We start from the raw sequence: 20048 nt of genomic DNA, 5'->3' as shown, positions 1-20048 counted from the left end.
AACAGCCCTGTGCCATCCCAGGCAGCCTCTGCAGTGACAGTGACACAGCAGTGATGAGCTCAGTGTCACCCAGGGTGGCTCACAATGCCTCTCCTCTAGGGCCCATCCCTTGGCATCACACAGGCTCATCCCAGCTACCAGTTTGTGGTGCAGGGGAGGGAAGTAGCACAGGCAGACAGACACCCAGCCTTGAATGACCTCTGCAGCTTCCTGCTACCTGTGGAATCTCCTTGTAACTTCAGGGAGTCACTGCAGGGTGAAATTTTTAAAGGTATTATGCACCTTACGTGCATAATTCGGGGCTGTCAGTCGATTTAGGCTGCTAATGCCTCTGATTTCAACCAGTGCAGTGATCTGGAGGTTAATCAGATTTGACTGATGCTTTGAAAATGCCCAGTGGGGTCCTGTCTGTACTTTCCATTGCTGGTTCACTTTGGAAATCCACTCCTGTGTCTCCCTGAGCTGCAGAGAAGGGATGTGTATCGTTAACAGTCCTGCCCCTGGTAACCAAGCCCCTGCACTGAGAGCCCTGAGGCAGGCTCTGGTGGAACCTGGCAGGTGGCATCTGCAGACACTGGCCAAGAGCATCCAAGCAGCTGATAAGGAGCTGCAAGCAAAGAGTGAGGCTATGAGCAGTCATGTGTTGGGCTATTTGTTTTTGAATAGATCAATTTGGGCTCAGGCAGAGAAGACTGAGGAAAACCACTGATGTGCTTAGAGCCAGATGAGAACAGAGCCAGATGAGGACAGTCACCACACCACAGAGTGGACACCAGGCAGGCAGAGCTCATGGTGTCACCACCAGCCCTGTGCTCCTTCCCTGCTGATTGCCAGCACTGTGAATGGTGACTTTCCAGGTCCTACAGGAGCAGGATTTGTTTTCTCAAATCCCTACACATAGTACCAACATCCAGACCCCTGTGTAAGTGGAGGAGGGAAAACTGCCCTGAGTGTCAGGGGACAAACCCTGCCAGATCAGGACCTCCCACAGCCCCTGGGCTTCTCAGGGAATCCAGCAACTAGGTCTGGTATGGACCTTGTCAGGGCTACACAAGACAAAATCCACCCATGACAACCTCATTCTGTATTTTTCTTCTGGGTTTGTGCCCTATCTTGTACTTCCCTGATAAGCATTCCCTAAGACATAAATCATATAAGCCGGAAGTCCTGGAAGGACCAATTTGGAGAGACTCTCTGGGTTGATTTCCCATGTAAACACCTTCAGGGCAAAGCTGAGGTGGTGCCACAGAGTCGTTCCCAGGCAGGGGCACTGGTGCTGAGAGAAGATGTAAGAGACAAGGGGGCCAAGACAGATCATAACATAATGACCATGCCAGGGCCCAGAGGATGAGAATTACAGGGTAATTGGGCAGCAGCTCATTGCTGTGTAAATGCTCAGTTATTTCTGTTCCATAAACCACAATCCAGGTTACATGGTAATTACTTTGAGGTTCATTAAGTGTAATTATACAGTAATCTCCAGGAGCCAGTAATCATGTTCCAAAGTATCTACCACTTAAAACTTGGTGAGCGTCATGCAGGTAGGAAGCAGTTGCATGGTTTTCAGACTCCAGTGAATTGGAAAGTGGGATGGCCAGGACAGGGTCAAAAGTTACTATGGCAGCTGAAATCACCTTCCAAGGAGAACTCTGGGCATGCTAGAGGAGAAGTGTTGCCCACCCAAAGCCCAGCCAGTCTCCATGGGTACCCTCCAGCCAGCAGCAGGATTGGTGCCTGCAGGAGGCTGCTCCTCCCAGGTTGCCAGCAGTGCCCCATAGGTCAAATAAATCCTTTCCCAGAGGTTGAGCCCATCCTTGGAGAACAAACACAGCTCCTGAGGTCTCATTCAGACTCAGATGCCTCTTTTGGTTGCCAAGTCAGGGTGGGTAAATTCTACAGTTGTCATTACAACCAACATACCATATTTTATTTATTTGATTACACAGCAAATTAGACTTAATGCTCAATAGTGTCAATACCTCTTGCACATCACTTCCAGAACTGGCTCGTAGATTCAATGTGGGGTTGACCCCAACCATGAGAAGAAGACCTAGGTCTTCCCACTGGTCCCAGTCCCAGCATGTCCCAGTGGCAGGGAGACCTGGCATCCCCAGGACAAACAATGAGGGAATGTTCCCCTGATCCCCTCTGCACCACAGAGCAAGGGGGCCCAGAGAAGCCCTTCATGGGACTCACACAGCTGAAGGTGCTCATGTTTCTCATCCTTCAAAGAATCCCTTTTTGACCTGGAAAGGCAAGAAAAATTACTCAGAGCCAAAGCCCCAGGGATGAGCTCCTGGGGAAGGGGCCAGGGCCCTTGGGAGATGGGAAACAGCAGCACTGCCCAGTGCTGGGTGTGGGGGACTTGGCAGGGAGGAGTCCCATGGCTTGGACTGGCTCTGGCCTGACAGTGCTCCGAGCAGGGAATATTCCTGCTGCAGGAATGTGTGAGGTTGTGTTTCCAGGCAGTGGCTGGATCAGCATGGTAGGAAAAACCTGTCTCCCATGTTAACGACCAAGTTTCCGTGGCTTCAAAGCACAGATACATGGTTGAGTTCCTACAGCAACGTTAATAGTGTTTTTCCCTTCTCTGTCTTTCAGGGATCTGAACTACAATGAGCTGCTGGAATTCCCTGGGGCTATCAGGACGCTGGGCCGACTGCAGGAGCTGTGAGATTTTCCATTTATTCCTTTTCAAAACCATTCCCCGATGGAGAGTGACCAATAAAGCATTATGTGTGCTCTGACTGGAGGAGAGAACTCAATCCAAGCCTTTCTTTTCCTTCCCAGACCTCGATTTCCATCAGCTCTGATCACCTCCCCATCAGCCTCCACACCATGGCTGGTGGAGGGGAGTGGGAATCCCTGTCAGCCTTAGAGAAGGTTCCTCCTACAGTTCTTTACTCTCCTGTGGCATCTAAGGGACTCAAACTCCATCTGTTCCCTGGCTACTTCTGATGTCCCCAGCTTGGGACCACAGCCTGGAGTTCTCCAAGTTGTTGAGAGGCCATAGTTTCTGCAGGCCCTGTGCCATCTCCTCTAATGTGCAGAAACTGTTTTATATCCCTTAGGATAAATTTATAACAGGGAATTACCAAAGTTTATAACCATGTTAGTGGAGCACTCTCCTTCCTCTAACTGGTCAGCCTGGGAGACACTAAAAATTAGAAACCATCCAACTTATCACCCATGAAGGTAGAAGCCCCACGGTGGGGTGAGTTGATGTGGATCCACAGTTCCTGTCTCACACTGGTACCAGGCTGGGGTGGGACAAAAGCAGCTGCTCTCATGTTTCTGGGAGCCTTGGAGTAAAAATCTGACACTTCTTTTTTCTTTACTGGAAGAATTCTCTTCAGATTTCTCTGTTCAGCCCAGATATCGTCATTATTCTCACCTTCAAAATGAGAATAAGATCCTTAATCCCCTTTGAAATGGCTTTTGAAATGCCTGTCGCTAAAGAAGAGGCAAATTCCAAACTAACCACCTGCTCAGACTCCTCTGGCATCACCCAGAGCCTGGTCTTAGTCCTGGACACAGAATCCTGTGGCTGACTTTGCCGTACAGGAGGTCAGATTGTGGCCACAGAGCTCTCTTCTGCTGCAAAAGTTTGCTGATAGAAATTTTCTCAAACGTAATCAAAAGTATCCCAGCTAGAGCTACAAATCCTTTAAAGTCACATGGGCTGATAATTCCTGGTGCACTCTGGTTGGCAGCTGTGGAGCTGTAATGGAGACCATCCATAAAAATTGTTGTTCCTGGAAGGTAGAAGATTTTGTATTTGGCTTTTTCCTGTTTCCTTACCTGTAAAATGTTAAACCTTGAGTCCTTGTATCCTCAGTGGGGTCGGTGGAGTCACACATGGAGCACCCAGCTCTACACAGAATAAATGCAGTAGATTTTGTCCTGCCAAACCACAGACCTTGTTCACCTGCTGGGATGATGCTGCAGCTGGGAAGGAGGCTATATCTCCTATTTTATGTGTATTTTGAAGGTTCTCTGGCTTTAAAAGTGTTGAGGAAAGAAGGTTAATTTAATTAATATCAATATTTGTTTCTCCCAACAGCGGTTTTCATAACAACAACATCAAAGCTATTCCAGAGAACGCATTTGTTGGGAATCCCCTCCTCCAAACAATGTAAGAAAATTAAATAATGTTTCCTACATCTTTGTATGACCCAGAAAGAGGCATTTCCTGAATGTCTTTGGTTGGGATTTCTGACAGTGATCAGCATGACAACAATCTAATATTTGCTATTCATGTGCCGGCACAGGCTGAAATTGCTCCTTCTCGGCTACACCCCAGTTTTTGCTGTGGGTTCTCATTTCCCTGCTGCTGAACTTTGCTGCAGCACAGGCTGATAGCAAGGAAGGAGCAAAATATAGGTGATCTGAATGGAAACCTTCTAAGCCCTGGCTGACATCTGCTGAGGTTTATTCCTTGTGTTTAGAAAAGCTGCTGGCCAGCTTCAGCAGCAGCTCCATGTGTCAGGGACACCAGATCCTTGTGTGTCTGCCCAGACCTGTGCACACAAAGCTCTGCAGATAAATGCACCCTGCTGTCAGCTCATTTCTCCTCTGACCCAGGCACAGGTAGAGATTTTTGGATATTTCTCTGAACCCACAGATACTGAAAATCATGGCAAGTGACAAAAGCTCTGCTTGTCCAAACTGGACTCCAATTATAGAAACAGTTTCTGGAAAGCCATGGTGACACTGGGAGAAACCATTCTGTGCTCCAGCCAAAACAAGCAGCCTCATCCCCACCTCCCTTGGGCACCATCCACAGAGTGATGAGGTTGAACACCCAGGATGTTCATCTCTCCACTGGATCTTCCCACCTAAAGCCTTTCATGGTCAGTGGGGGCGAAGTGCTTCTTGCAGGAGGTGATTCAGCTCCTCCCTTAGCTCGCTGGATCCCAGAAGAGCTCACTTCTCCCCACTGACTGTGACAAGTGGGAAAGGTGCTGTAGGTGTGTAACATCAGAGCAGGTGTAAAGCCCTTCTTCAATCCTACCCAGTGCAAGGTAGGATTGAAGAAGGGCTTTACACCTTTCTAGTAGAACCCCAAAGGGCCCATTCAGAGCAGCAGGAGACCTCAGTTGCACCAATCTCCAGCCAAAATAGGCCAGTGGGAGAGCCTGTGGTTATCTGGGAGCAAGACTTCCTTACGGCACAGCAGCACCTCCTGCATGGCTTACTGCTGGCAGCTCTGAGGCTCTTGAGCTGTAATACCATCTTCTCTTTGCGTGCAGCAGACTCTGACCAGTTCCTCTTTCCCATTGCAGCCATTTCTATGACAATCCCATCCAGTTTGTTGGACAGTCTGCTTTCCAGTACTTGCCAAAGCTCCACACACTGTAAGTTCACCAAGCACATCCTCAGAGAGGTAACATCCAAGCTCCAAGCCCTGTGCACTGGTCACCTTTGTGGCCTCCTCCTTCCCTTTTTCCAAGAGCCCCTGTGCCAAGAGAGGACCATGAAGCCACTCTGTTAGCCAGCCCCGAAGGGTTCTCCAAGGAGTAGATACTGCAGATGTTTTCTTCTGAGGAAGGATATTGAAAAGGACATTTTGGATGCAGCCACTAATTCCTCTTGCCCACTCATCTGACAGGGACTGAGGCCTTCCAGGGTCTCCACAGCTGGGCCAGGACCAGCAAAGACCTCACACACAAGTGCCAAAGCTTTTGCTGTTTTGTTGCATAGTTGCCCAAACAGAAGGACACTGGCAAGATGGAGAAGTGGAGGAGCACATGTCCAACACCACAGCACAAATCACATCACTGGGCAGCCAGCAGTGGCAGTGCTGCTTTCACATATTTGGCCCCAGGCCTGCTCCAGGGTCACCAGCACAGGCTGGGCACCACCTGGACCACAACAGCTGCTCCATGTTGGCTTTTCAGCCAACCTGTTGTGGCACAGCACTAAAAATACTGAGGCTGAGGCAACCTCAAAAATCTCTATTTATAAGCCTCACCCAGGCACATAAAATAAATCATTCAAATAGCCCTGCATTCTTTAGATCCAAATGCATAGACCCAGGGAGGCTTGGGTGGGATGCCCTGCTTACATTCCCCATGGTAATTGTTTGGGGTTTTTTTATTTAATTTGGGTAGAGATCATGCCAAGAATGTGAGTGGCTGGGAGAGGCTCTGAGCTTGCCAAGTCTCCTTGCATAGAAGAGCCCAGCTCCATCTTGCTGTATCCACATGGCACAGGGCCACAGGGACATGCTGGATCTGGGCCTCAGAGCACATCTGGGTCTGAGGAGGCAGATTTGCCACCACGGCTGATGGGTCTGGAACCCTGGGCAGCTGCACTTGCCCCCAGGTCCTCTGCCCACCTCACTTCACCCTCATTTCTCTGCAGGTCACTCAATGGAGCAACAGACATCAGGGAATTCCCGGACCTCAAGGGCACCACCAGCCTAGAAGTTTTGTGAGTGGCACCTCTCTCCCTTTTACCCTGCTAGCTGTGCTCTTCCTCCTTCAAGGCGCTCCAGGCTGTTTCAGTGAGGACAACTTTCCCAGTGCTGTGCAGTATTCAGCTCTGCCTCTCCCTGGTCACTCACCCTTCTGCTTCGTTTCACCCCTGTGGCTCCTGAACGCAGCTTTCCTCCCCGTGAGTGGCTCTCTTGGTACTCTTGAGTGTGCTCCAGTCTTTTTTTTTCTCCTTCCTTCCCTCCTGCATCTGTGAAGGAGCAAGCCTGTGAGTGCAGTGCTCCTGCTGAGCCCCAGTGTCTCTGCCCATAGTGGAATCAGCCCTGTGGAGCAGTTCAGGAAAATTCTGCCATGCAGCCTGGGGCTCCTGCAGCCACTCTGGTCCTCTCCTCACCCCACCAGGCCCTGGAGAGCAGGGCTTTGGAGGACAGGCTGCCCCTGGCCACACATGGCTCTCCTCTCTCTCACTGGTGCCCATGCTGTGCCCAAACTGGGTTCACCCCAGGCCAGGGTGTGACCTGGCCATGCTGTGTCTCAGGCACATGGGGACACACCAGCCATCCCCCACACAGTGCTTTCTGAGGTAGTCCTGGTTCCATACCTGTCCAGCCTGGACAATGGGAACTGGGATGGCGGAGCATGCTACAGAGGGCACTGCCACCTGCCCCCAACATGGCCAAGGACAGCTGGGAATTCAGCACTCAGCAGTGGCCCAGAACTCTTTATAGGCACATTCACCTTAGCCAGGTCCAGCAGCAGTGCCTGTTTCCAAAATTGCCACAGTTTTTTATCCTCTCCAGGTATTCATTGTGCCACTGATATTGTCTCTCCTGCCACTATCTGCTGGGCTTCTGGGTCACAGAGTCTGAGCACTGGCTGTCAGCAACACCATTTCTTCTCTCTCCTCCATCCCTCTAGGACCCTGACCCGGGCAGGCATCCATTTCCTCCCCAGAAGGATGTGCCAGCAGCTGCCCAGCCTCCGAGTCCTGTGAGTAACACATGTCTCTGTCCTGCCTTCTCCTTAGAAAAACGCTGCCAGGAACTGAGCTTTCCTTTTGTCTAGCTCAGGGAGAGGACCAGCTATAGAAGACCATTCTGTGGTTCTTATTCCCATTATCTTTTCCATGCAGAAATCACCATCTTCTTAAGCACTACCTTGAGCTCTTTCTTGTTCTTGAACTTGCTGCTTCATCCCAGTGTGATGCTGTCAGGCACATCCTCCCTGCTCTGCGCCAGTAGGAACTGCCCTGCCATGCAAGGGGAGTAGAGAGGGTACACAGGGAGCTGGGTAGGAATGGCCACAGCATTTCAGAGCACCCAGCTATGCTGAAGCTCTTAGCCCAAAAACAAGGGGAAAATCACATTCACGCTCTGCCCCAGCCTTGGCTTATTGCAGTCAGAGCTCCAGCAAGTGCCATCATCTGGAGGAAGGATCCTGTTCATATCCCAGGAGGGATCAGGTCTGACCTGATGGAGCCCTGTGAGGCCACAAGGCCACATTTCCTCATGTGGGGCAGCAGAGCCACATCAGGGTTTTGCTGTCTCTATGTTTCTTTGGCTCTGCCTGCCTAGCTGGGCACTGAATGATGCTGGGGGGGGTGTGTCATGCTTTCTCCTCTAGCTTGGTGAAAATCAACATCTCAGAAAGATTCAGCATCGTCTCAGGAATCACACCCCTGATTCCTGAGATCCCCAATTATGTCTGCAGTCAAAGACATCCTCAGGAAATGAGTCATGAGCCAGATTTATACAAGTTTGCAGCCTTAGGGCAACAGGAGGCTTGCCTCTCATCAGTCTTTATACAAGCAAGCTGAAAAAGAAAACAAGTTTGTTCCAGGAAAGCAACAGGAGTGAATTCTTAATCACAGAAATTGGAAACAAGAATAAAACATAAAAATAAAAGAAGACAATTTGTAATTTAGGAGATTACAGGCTTTTGGTTCCAGCTGTCCCTGTGGGGAAGATATCTCCTCTTTAGACATCTGGACCAATTCAATGGATGACTTGCTATGAAAGTGCAGCTTTTGGACTGGCCTGAGCTGTTGGGTCCCAAACCCCTGTTTATGTTTGCAAGTTATCAAAATGCAATCCCTCACAGCAAAGCCTGTTTTTTGTGCCTGCCCCCTCCATGTGCAAGAGTTTGATTGGGACACCCCACCTTGTTCCCTGTTCCTTGCTCCTCTTCCCTGATAAACTTTCCTCACATTAATCTCATTACTTTCAGAGTTTGGAGAGAGAGTGTGTGGGCCAATGTTTGTGCCTGTTTACATCTCTCTTGCCTTTGAAATGCCTTGGCCCCCTGTCCCCACAGACCCAGTGGTTGCTCTCTGCCTGTCCCTTGGCAGCCATGGGAGCTACAATTGTGACACATCTGACCACAGATGACACAGTTAAAGATGCATTTCTGGCCTCACACCATGGTGTGGACTCTCTGCAGAGATCCTGCACAGTGGCTGTAGGGCCACTTCAGGGACAGAGGGTCACGGCCATCCTGGGATGCCACCCATGCTGAGCTCAGCACACACAGGCAGGGCAGCTTTTGGCATCAACCTGGCATTGTCCTGCTGCCTTCATCCAGAGCTTCTGCTCAGGGCACAGATTTCATATAGTCATGGTACATCCTGGGCTGGAAGGGACCCACAGGGATCACTGAGTCCAACTCCTGGCTCTGCACAGGACACCCCAACAATCCCACCCTGTGCCTGAGACAGCTGTTCAAATGGTCCTTGAGCTCTGGAAGATTTGTCTTTCTTCTCAAGCAGAAATAGGTGAGACTCCCTTGAGCAGAGCTGAAGTCCCTTAATGCCATCAGCATCATCATCCTGGTATGCTCCCAACAGGCCATGAGTGACTGAGGCTGCTCTGTCTGTAGATATTGGGCTGTACCTGGTTACCCTCACTGTGGAGAAACAAGAAATCACTCCCAGGGCTGGTTCTCCCCAGTCACTGTTAGCTAAGCTACAGCCCTGTCAAGCCCCATGGATTGACACAGCGACCAAGGAACAGTGACAGATGCTAGGGCTCTTCCTCCCTACTGGGTGACAGCCTCCAGAGCCAAGCACAAACCTTTTGCTTGCTTTTCCCTCCCTCCTCCTCTCCACCATGGAAAACTGGTGGTAAGGAGGCTGGCAAAAAAAAATAATTGAAATATTTTAGGAGCAATCTATTGGCAGAAAGATGGAAACCGAGTTTGGAAAGTCGGCAGAGAAGCCGCATACAAAACTTTACCCTGGGGCAAATTTCCCTTGAACAACCACAAATCCAGTCTCTGCTGGTGGGGTAAAGAGCTGGGTTTAAACGTTACTCCTTACCCAGTCTGTTTCAGCTTCAATAAATTCTCATTAAGCTGTGCCAGGGTGGGTTTTCCTCTTACTATTAAGCCACTCTACTCTGGATGCTGACACGACACTGGGTCATGAACCAGTGGGAAGAGGAGTTTGCTGCAAACTGCTTTCAAGTGTCAGCATTTAAAATAATGTTAAATTATTTTAACATTAAAATAATTTAATGTTTTAATTATTAAAACCAGAGGACCAGAGGTTTTCACAGTCTGCAATGTCCTGAACCAAATCCTGGCCAATGCCACAACCCCTTCCCTAACCTTCAGAGAAAGCCAGGAAAGGCTGAATGGGGAGCAGACTGGGGCTGGACGAGTGGGTAAATCATGGGGCAACCCTTGCCTTGCATAGAGACACCCAGAGGCAGCATCAGGTGCAGAGTGGAGATCCCACTCCCCTGGGCTTACCAAAAGTGGAGATCCCACTCACTGGGCTTACCAAAAGCGGAGCTGTGCAGAATGAAGTGAGGTGACTCTCCAGCAGTACCTGCCTTCCAAGGGAGAGCTCAGGGCCACTGGTTTTTGATGTGTCAACGTTCCTGTGCTGTCCTTCCCCTGCAGAGAGCTGTCACACAACCAAATTGAAGAGCTGCCCAGTTTCCACCGGTGCCAGCAACTGGAGGAGCTGTGAGTATGGAGATAGCCTTATTTGTACTGTGCTCTGGGGGGAAAAGGCTGTGGTGAGGGGAGGGGCAATTCCCATACACAGAACTCCCTAAGCACTGGGAAAGTTGTGCATTAATACTTACTGTTTGGAGTGCAAACAGACCAGAGCCCCACTCATTGTCCCTGTGCACATACAGAATAAAAATACATTCCCTGTGCATTGCAGCTTAATTCTCTCAGGTTCTTTCAGAGGTCCCAGACACTTCAAACACAAGTAGGATGTGACAGCACTGAATTCACTTCACTAACTCCAGTCCCACTATGGGACAAGAATGGGGTTTATGTCCACCATAAATGTCTTCTGCTTCAAGGAGGGGTCCCCTGCCATGGGCACAAAGCAGCTCTTACCCACCCTGCCCAGGGCCAGCCTCCCTTTGAGAGAAGGGAAATTCTTTCCTCAGCTCATAAACTGGGTCCTCTCCAGGCCCTGGAAGGCATCGCTGTTGCTCTGAGACAAAGTTATTCACATTCAGTTCAAAGTGTCTGGAAATCTGGCTCTACACTTCAAATAGAACACAAGTTCTTGACCTTTTTGAGAAAAACTAGGAAAAAATAACTAATTTTTTAAAAATATTTTTTTTACTCCACGATTTTTTACAGAATTCTGCTACCTGGAAGAGGAGATGTACAGGAGCAGCCTCCCTGTAAAAAAACCCCACAGGAGAGGTTGTGCTGCTCTCTGCAGCACCCCAGCCTGGATAGCCAGACTAGCTCATCCAGCCTTAGCAAACTGGACATTAGGACACTATGTGGAACCACTCGAAAATGAGAGTTACACAGCCCCTGCTGCCTATGATGGCAGCTGTGAGAGAACCCCCAGGAAGACATTTGAAAAAAATAGAAAGGACACTGAAAAAAGACAACTGTTCAGAATTCTAAACCTGTAGTTTCACACATTCTGCCTAAGTTCCTTCATACAAAATTTTATAGTATGCCAAATTCAGACTTCACATTAATACAAAACCACAATAAATCCCAGTTTCTGCCTACTAAAGGCAAATAGACTATACCTTAAATTAATATTTTTTTACAAAATGAGTATTTGGTCCCTTAACCCCAAAGTTATTGTCCTGTAAGCTCCACCTCCACCAGGCATCAGCATTCCTGCTGGGAAATACGTTGGAAACAAGTCTGGTGGTGCTTGGTGGTACAACCTGGAACATAAACAGCTCAGGTGTGCTACCTCCCTGCTCTAACTGCTGGTGCACAGGCCTTTACCTGCACCACACTAGTGATCCCTCACAGCTAAAAACCCCTAAATTTTTTTCCATCATGCTCCAGTACTCCTTCTGCCCAACCTCCACCTCTTCCAATCAGAGATCCCAAAATTTGTGCCCAGAGCTTCCAGTGGCCCCCACTTGAACTCTTGGCTAGAGGTAGCAGCCCCTGGCTGCATGGGGCACCAAGGGATTAGCCTCAAGTGCCCACCTTTGGAACAGGAACATGTGGCCAAATGCCAGCTGAGACATTACAGCCAGCACATGAGGGTCCTTGTGTGAGATCAGTCAAGATTGTTTCTGGGTCTAAAGGCAGGTTAATTATCTGAAAAATGCTCAGGGAGCTGCTGTATGTGGAGTACCAGGCTGTCTCCCCTTGCAGAAGGTCACAGATGGGGACACTGCTTCTGCAGGTCTGGGAATTCATGATGGGCATTCTGCAGGAATCTGAATAAGTATTCACCATTGTTTCACAGGAGGGAAAACAAAACTGAGGTGCATGGTTGGAGCATCCAGGATGTCTCTTGAGGGTGTAGATCAGTGAGCAGAGTCTGTGTGAACGCTCACCCTGCTCCTTCCCCTCCCCCAGGGGATGAAGGAGGCAGCTGGAAAGGAGATGTGGGGGCTGAGGCACCTCATGTGGATGGTGGGTTCAACAAGATATTTGTCGCTGTTGAGCAGCTAGCAGAGAAAAGAACCCAGTTCTCAGTGGCAAGAAAGAAAGACCTTTATTGTTTTGATTTCATCATATATATAGAATTTTCAAAGGTCACCCAGATTGGTCAGTCAGAAACCTCCCCCTAGGCCAGATTGGCCAGGCCTGCACCGTCCAGATCTTGGGACACTGTTTTTAATAACATGCAAACTTTATCTTTATTTATAAAACACAAAAGAAATTCTCATGGAAAAGACCTGTGCTAGCCACAGACATTGAGATTTTTCTTCATGAGACACTGAGGTGCCTTCAGCCCTCAAACCTCCTTCATCCTCACCAACGCAAAGGGCAGCGCCACAAGGTCTTTCCTGAAGGGTCACTCAGAGCTGGTTGCTGATCACTGGCTCCAAGCTCTCTGCTTTTCCTCTAGAGGAAGCAGTCTGGAGGCTTAGGGCAGAGCAGAGTGGGAAACCAGTGTGGATTTGGACATAACAGGGCACCTTCAGCCACTGCTCATCAACAGTTCTTTACTGAGTCATTATGGAATCAAAAGCAGAGGCTGTCTGAGCCCTGAGCTGCCTGGAGGAGGGAATGGCTTTGACATGTTTTGCTGCTCATCCTGTTTAATTGTTGAAAGAAGAGTAGGTCTCCCGAGCACAGCAACTTCCCCTGTGACAGTCTGCATCTGCTGCAATGGGACAAAGATGTCCATAAAGTAGGAATGCTGCCTTCAGCTCTCTTCTCAAACCAGTTTCTGTTTTTCCAGTGGTCTCCAGCACAACAAGATCCAAGAGATCAGAGCAGACACCTTTGTGCAGCTGATGGCTCTGCGCTCCATGCAAGTATTGTGTGCCAATACTGTGTGCCAGGGAGCAGCTGGGGCTGTGCTGGGGAAGGGGAACTGTGAACCCAGATAGGCTGTGGGAAGTTCCCAACCCCACTGCCTCTGTCTCTGCTGGGAGGCTTTTCTGTTGAGTCCCTTTTCCTTTCCACCTTAGGAAAGAAGAGGGCACAAACCATCCTTTTGGATTCCCCTGTGCCTGCAGGCCCTCCCTCCCTGCCCCCTCATGCCCACACCCCACACACTCACCACGTGCAGCAGCTCTGCCATAGCAGAGCCCACATCATGGACAGTCCTAGGGAATGCCAGGAGGAACCCACAGCAGAGATTTACCCCAGTGTGCCTGAGCTCCAGCACCCCTTGTGCCACACAGGCTGCTCCTGGGCTGTGCACTCCTGGAACATCCATGCAGAGCATCCCGTTTGGTTTGAGAGTTCCTCCCCACAACTCAAAATCTTGTGTTCCACATGCCAAGGGCACCCAAGCATGCACTTCCCATACACACAGAGTGACCTCCTAAGTGCTTGGCACCTTGGAGAGCTGGCAGGCCCTGAATGTGGCACCTTGGAGAGCTGGCAGGCCCTGTCTCTGTGACATCTGGGAAGAGCCCTGACGGTCTTTATTTGCTGTTCTGTTAGGAAATGAACTAAATCACATAAAATCTTTTCCCGTGGTGCAGCAATGTGAGTGCCATGTCACAGCCCAGCATTCCCAGGATCCCATGAGTGTCACTTACACCATGGTTACAACTGCATGGGAACACTGAGGCGTGACATGTGACACTGCAGACACTCATGAGAGTGCTGCCCCAGCCCACAGTCACACACACACCAGCAAGCTCGGGCACCACCTTTGGGTATGTTCTGCTCCCTGTGGGAAGGATTCATCCCACACACTTCACACCCATCTGAGCAGGTATCTTGGCTCCCTCAGAGCTGGAGAGGTGAAGGTTGTCCTGCAGTCAGCCTTAGGGCAAGAAATGTGTGATGGCACATTAGGATTTCAGCCTCAGGGCAAGAAATCCTAATGGTGATGGAGAGAGCAGAGCCCTCTCACTGGGATGGAGGCAGAGCTTACTGAGGGAACTCAGTGAATCCAAAGCACTGCACTTGGCAGGAGACATTCTGAAATCCCCTTCCCCAGACCCCTGGCCCTATCTGCCCTTGTTGCAGCCAGCAGTGTGACTGCACTGGGGATGCTCTCGCATGACCTGTTTGGCATGTGGGCATAAAACCCCAAAAATTTAGAGAAATTAAGCCAGAAAAAACCCTTTCCCACTGGTCTCGTCCAAGAAGGTCCTGCAAGGCAAACTCCTGTGCCCTCTGTTAGAAACCACCCAAACAGGGAGCTGCAAGGGGACAGAACTTGCTGCTGACCAAGAGGCTACAGATCCCACACGTGCTCCCATCAGGGCCCTTGGCCAGGCCAGTGTCAGCAGCTTCAGTGCCCTGCTCTGCTCCCTCCTCACTGGTGTGTCCTTGCCTTGCAGAGACCTGAGCTGGAATTGCATCCAGTTTATTCACCCAGAAGCCTTTGTGACCCTGCGCTCCCTCACCAAGCTGTAAGTTGCATGGATATTTCTTTCACAGTGGGCCATGGATAGGAGCTCAGCCTGACTCCCTGAGCTACCAGAACACCTGAAATTTAGATGCTGGAAGACTAATGTGCTGAGATGTATGTCTCAGCACTCATGTGGACAGAACAAATCCCAAGGTTTCCTATTAATACTATTAATAATGAATAATAATGAAAATACAATTAATGATGAAGTGCAGGAGGGGCCATCTTCAAGATGCTCTCACCCTGACCACTTAAACCTCCATTTCCTGATGCTTTCAGAGCTGCTTTAGATGCCTTTAAGGAATATCAGCATGATGGGCTGTTTCTGCAAGAGTCACTGCAGACCATCTGTGCTGGCTCTAGAGGGTCCCCAGTTCTCAGCCCCCTCTCTAAAACTCTGGGGTATTTTATGGGCTGGGATCTGCAGTCATTCCTGACCCATTATGGAGGAAGAGATGTGTGGGGCACCTATGTGTACAGTGAGGGAGATTCCACCCAGAGCTTTCAGCATGGCCACTAACCCCAGTCCCTCCTTTCCCCAGGGACTGCAGTCTCAGTATTTTTATCTCCAGAGGCTCCTGGCCCCCATGCAGCCCCATTTCAGCACCACATCAAGGGAGCAATCGAGGCAGTGCCCTCTGCTTGGCTGAGACAGCCCTGGCAGCAGAGTCTGACCATGGTTTCCCTCTCTGCTTTCCCTCCACCAGGGACTTGACTGACAACCAGCTGGTCACGCTGCCCCTGGATGGTTTGGCTGGACTGACTCATCTGAAGCTCCAAGGCAACCCAGCTCTCTCTGAGCCCTTCACCAAGGAGAGCTTCCCCAAAATGAGGTACTTGGCTCTGTCACTGCTGGTGTTCAGCACAGCCTGTATTTGTTTACAGCACTCAGCCTCCTCCTCTCCCTGTCCATCTCGTGCTTTCTCCATGCTTTCTCCCTGGGTAGAGGGAGATCCATCTGCTGCTAACACATCTCATCTTTAACAACTCCACAGGAGAGCAGCGATGTGCTCCCAGGCCACCACCCCCACCCCAAACACACACACAAGTGGAAAGTGTGGAGCAGGCCCAGCTCAGGGCTCCTCTCAATGGAAAACATTCCCAGAAGCAGTCCTAGCTAATGACATCCAGGTTTCCTTCCATAAACTCTTTTTGTGTGGCCGTGTCTTGTCTGTAACGGATTAATGAGGAGCCTGAAGGGGTCAAACTGATCAAGAAGAGGCTGCAAAAGGCTCAGAGCACAGTGCTGTGCTGCAGGCTCAGACTTTCCCGACCCTCCTTGGCTCCTGGGTCCCAGCATGGCACCTGCCCTGGGGCTGAGGTGCCCGTGGTCCAGAGAACACAAATTCCCCTCGGATGAAGTCACCTCTTGCTTGGGTGTCCCAGGGAGCTCTCTTCAAGCCAAGAATGCATGAGCTGATGCTCCCACTCATCCAGGATGGTTCCCAAAGCTGAAAGTTCTCCAGTTTACACACAGCGCTGGGGTCACAGGTCATTGCACCAACATGGGGCTCAATAGCTCAGGCCTGAGCAGAAGAGTGGAATTCTCACTCCAGGCTGCTGCAGCAGTGGTGCCTGCAGGGCTCTCTCTTCTGACTCTTTTAACTCATAGCTGGGATCTGCTGCATGACTGGTTTCCAAATGGCAGGGGATTCCAGAAGCTTTTGGAGGGTTTTCTACAACCAAGATCACAGAACAATAGAATGGTGTGGGTTGGAAAGAAACATTAAAGTTCATCCCATTCCACCCCCTGCCATGGGCAGGGACACCTCCCACTATCCCATGTTGCTCCAAACCCCATCCAACCTGGCCTGGAACATTTCCAGGCATGGGGCAGCCACAGCTTCTCTGGGCACCCTGTGCCAGGGTCTGCCCACCCTCACAGGGAAGAATTTCTTCCCAATATCCCATTTAACCCTGCCCTCTGGCAGTAGGAAATGAGGATCCCTTGTCCTGTCCCTCCAGGCTCTTGTCCCAAGCCCCTATCCAACTCTCTTCACAGAACCACAGAATCAGGGAATCATTAATGTTGGAAAAGACCTCTGAGATCATAGAGTCCAACCTGTGCCAAATACCCACTTTGTCACCCAGCTCAGAGCACTGAGTGCCACATCCAGGCATTCCTTGGACACTTCCAGGGATGGGGACTCCACCTTCTCCCTGGGCAGCCCGTTCCAGTGTCTGACAAGCCCTTCCTTGAAGGAATTCCTCTTGATTCCAATTTGAGTCTCCCCTGGTGTAGCTTGAGGCTGTTTCCTCTCTCCGTGTTGCATGCTGCCTGGGAAAAGAGACTGATCCCCACCTTGTTACAAACATCAGCTTGAGTTTCAATTGCAGGGAGTGAGAAGGTCCCGGCTGATGGAGGACCTCTTGAGCTTCTTTTTCTCCAAGCTGAGCCCCTTCAGCTATTCTTCATATGATTTACTCTCCAGACCCTTCCTCAGCTCCATTGCCCCCTTCTGGACTGTCTTTTGTGAAGTGAAGGGTTCAGAACTGGACACAGGAGTCAAGCTGCAGCCTCACAAGTGCCAAGCTCCTTTAGGAACTGGAATGAGCTCTCAGGTCTCCCTGTAGCCTTCTCTTTCCCAGGCTGGACACCCCCAGCTCTCCCAGCCTGGACACCCCCAGCCTGGCTCCAGAGCAGAGGGGCTCCAGCCCTGGGAGCAGCTCTGTGGTCTCCAGACCCACTCCCAACAGGCAGTCCCTTGTGCAGGGTGGGTCAAGTTCAGCACTTCCAGGGTGTTTCTCTTCTAAATTAGTTCCACCAGCATCTCTGGAGTGGGTTTGGATTTGTACCAGAGAAACTGAGCCTGCAGCAGTGCTTCACTGAACCATGCCAGGCAATGGAGCCATTAACATTCCCTAAATTTTGGGGTACTGCCATTAAGTAGCCTCACTCTTGGGGGATATGTCTGGAGGAGTCATCTGAGAGCAGATGTTAGCCTTGCTGGGATGGTCTGCACCTCCCTTACCACCTTTCAATAACAGGATCTAATTTGGAGCTTACAACAGGAAACAAGCTTGTATACAGAGTTTCCAGACCCTCCCGGGGCTCAGCCAGAAATGTTTGGGAACATAAAACAAAAGCATATTTTTAGAATATAGAGTTTCACCATATTTACTGATCTTGTCAGAAGACTTTAATTGTCTGGAAAACCTGAGGTTCCTTTGCCTTCATCAGCAGTCTCCCTGACTTCCAGCAAAGCCAAAAATGCAGCTGCTGACAGACAGCCTGGTATTGTGTCCAGATGATGCTCAGCTGCTGTTGAATTAACCTTGTAATACATGCTGTAATTAGTGACTAACAATTCAACTTTCAAGTAGAAATCATATATATATTTTAAAATGTAAATTTTGCTTCACTTGGGAGACTTGAGAATTCCCTGCCTGGGCTGGCATGGTGGAGCCACATTCCTGGAACTGGAGTTTGAAGGTGTCTCTCTGACCCTCAGCAATAAGAAAGGGGAGCCTCACACTTGGGAAGCTTCTCCCCTTGAAAGAAAGAAAGGATGGCTGGCAAAACATGGCCTTGGGGTAAAAATTGAAGACTGTACACGGCACATTGGAGAGAGGAGCTAATTTAGTCTGAGGAGAACTGCAGGTGGGTTTTTAGGAGTGTGGTGTTTCAGGAATGGTATTCTCCAATTTAGTATTCCTGCTAAAATCATGCACCACTTGCTCCCCTGCAACTGGAGGCACAAAAGGCCAAGATCATCAACTGAGATAAGAACAATTTACTGAAAACAGTAACGAGATAAGAAACAAACAGTAACAGCATTAATATTATTAATAAAAAGTATAATAAAAGAAAACTATTCACATGGAAAGCCCCCAACAACAAATACTCCAAACAAATACCAGATGGCTCCCACACCACATTTTCTCCCTTCTCCCCAGAAGAGACTCCCTTCCCTCCAGCCCCCAGCAATGAGTGAGGTGGTACAGAATGACCTCCAGGTCCTGGCCATGCTCCCTCATGTCTACTGCAAAAATTAACCCTGTTCTGGCTGCAACCAGGACAAGGAACTATCTGGGAACTTTAGAGCAGTTTCCAAACCTGGTGTTTGACAACATTCTATGGACTGACAGTGTCTTAGGCACCAAAAATGGGGTGCCATTGGGTCCACACTCTGTCCTACAGGGAGTCCTTCACCCGAGCAAAGTCCCTCTCCACTGTAACCATCACCACACAGAAGAGCTTTTGTCATGTCAGCAGCACATGTATCCAAACTGGAGCAATGCAGAGAAGATCAGTATGGCTCCTGTGCAAGGACATCACAGAAATTCGTGGAGTGTTCCATGTATTTTTGACTCTGAGTTTAGCTCAACTGTTAGGGTATGATGCTAATAGCACTAACATTGTGGGTGTGATCCCTGCATGGGCCACTCACTCAAGAACAGGACATGATGATCCTTGTGGAGCCCTTCCAGTATTCCAAAATATTCCAACTCAGAGTATTTTGTGACTTTGTATAGATGAGTTTAATCTTTGAACAGTTCTGAAGGAATTAAGCAAAAAGTGCAAAGCAATGGAGAGTCAGGGCATGGAGGGGACAGACCTTAAAGTTCTGCTTTCCTCTTTGCAGAGTCCTGGAGGTGCCATATGCCTACCAGTGCTGTGCCTACGGGAGCTGCAACAGTTTCTTCAGGGTGTCCAGCCAGTGGGAGGCAGAAGACATGAGCCCTGAGGAGGAGGATCCCCACAAGAGGACCTTGGAATTGTTCCCAGGTCACACCGATAACCACTGTGAGTAAACAGGGCTGAATGATGATCATTCCTTGGGCAAGTTTGGGTGTAATCCTGCATTTGCAGGAGTGGGGCCACTGTCAGAGGTGGCACCTGCCTCAGGGAAGGCAGGCTGAGCTTTCTTCAACACAGGTAGCCCATTGCTTTGAGTGGCCTTCATTTGGTGACCCTGTGTGGAAGAAAGAGTAGATCAGGTACATCCAAACCTTCACAATGTAACCAAAGGACCTGACAGTCCTCCACAGCATGGACATTTTTGTCCATTTGGCCTTGCTGGCTGTGGAGGGAGGCTGCCCAGGGCACTGGAAGGCGGCTGAGGCTACCTGGGACAACTGGGCTTCGTCATCAGACTTCTGAGCAATGTGGAGCCTTTGGCAGGACATCAGTCTATGTTGTTACAATGTCTAGAGGAAGGACCCTGGGATTAATCTGAGTAAGAGAATGAACTCAAAGGCCTGGAATATTCAGCTGACTGGAGGTAGAGACACCTGTGTATGTGCTACATTTGTGCACACCCTTGATGTTACAGCGAAGGTCAGGGTGAGGTGTGACAACAGGACACATTTGGGGAACACAAGACTGGGAC

At 49.8% G+C, this 20048-nt stretch overlaps 1 protein-coding gene and 1 non-coding gene across 3 annotated transcripts in view; both read left to right on the top strand.

Moving 5' to 3' along the window:
• Nucleotides 1–20048, top strand: part of LGR6 (leucine rich repeat containing G protein-coupled receptor 6) — a 143755-nt gene that overhangs the window by 114575 nt on the left and 9132 nt on the right. Inside the window, exons 7-16 of one of the 2 annotated variants that reach the window (XM_085082959.1) lie at nucleotides 2602–2670; nucleotides 4064–4135; nucleotides 5286–5357; nucleotides 6367–6435; nucleotides 7356–7427; nucleotides 10338–10403; nucleotides 13081–13152; nucleotides 14645–14716; nucleotides 15423–15548; nucleotides 19302–19462. In XM_085082959.1, coding sequence (XP_084939085.1) covers nucleotides 2602–2670; nucleotides 4064–4135; nucleotides 5286–5357; nucleotides 6367–6435; nucleotides 7356–7427; nucleotides 10338–10403; nucleotides 13081–13152; nucleotides 14645–14716; nucleotides 15423–15548; nucleotides 19302–19462 — 851 coding nt within the window. The remainder of the gene's footprint in view (nucleotides 1–2601; nucleotides 2671–4063; nucleotides 4136–5285; nucleotides 5358–6366; nucleotides 6436–7355; nucleotides 7428–10337; nucleotides 10404–13080; nucleotides 13153–14644; nucleotides 14717–15422; nucleotides 15549–19301; nucleotides 19463–20048) is intronic. The other variant, XM_085082960.1, reaches the window with a different exon arrangement.
• On the top strand, nucleotides 18919–19022 carry LOC146426868 (U6 spliceosomal RNA). The gene has a single exon (XR_014856651.1). It is a non-coding gene; the product is annotated as a U6 spliceosomal RNA (small nuclear RNA).

Source organism: Lichenostomus cassidix, chromosome 26 (assembly GCF_008360975.1).
Source record: "Lichenostomus cassidix isolate B80296 chromosome 26, HeHo_3.0, whole genome shotgun sequence".
In the NCBI taxonomy this organism is placed as follows: Eukaryota; Metazoa; Chordata; class Aves; order Passeriformes; family Meliphagidae; genus Lichenostomus; species Lichenostomus cassidix.
Note: the sequence above shows the minus strand (reverse complement) of the source record. Positions and strands in the feature narration are given on the sequence as shown.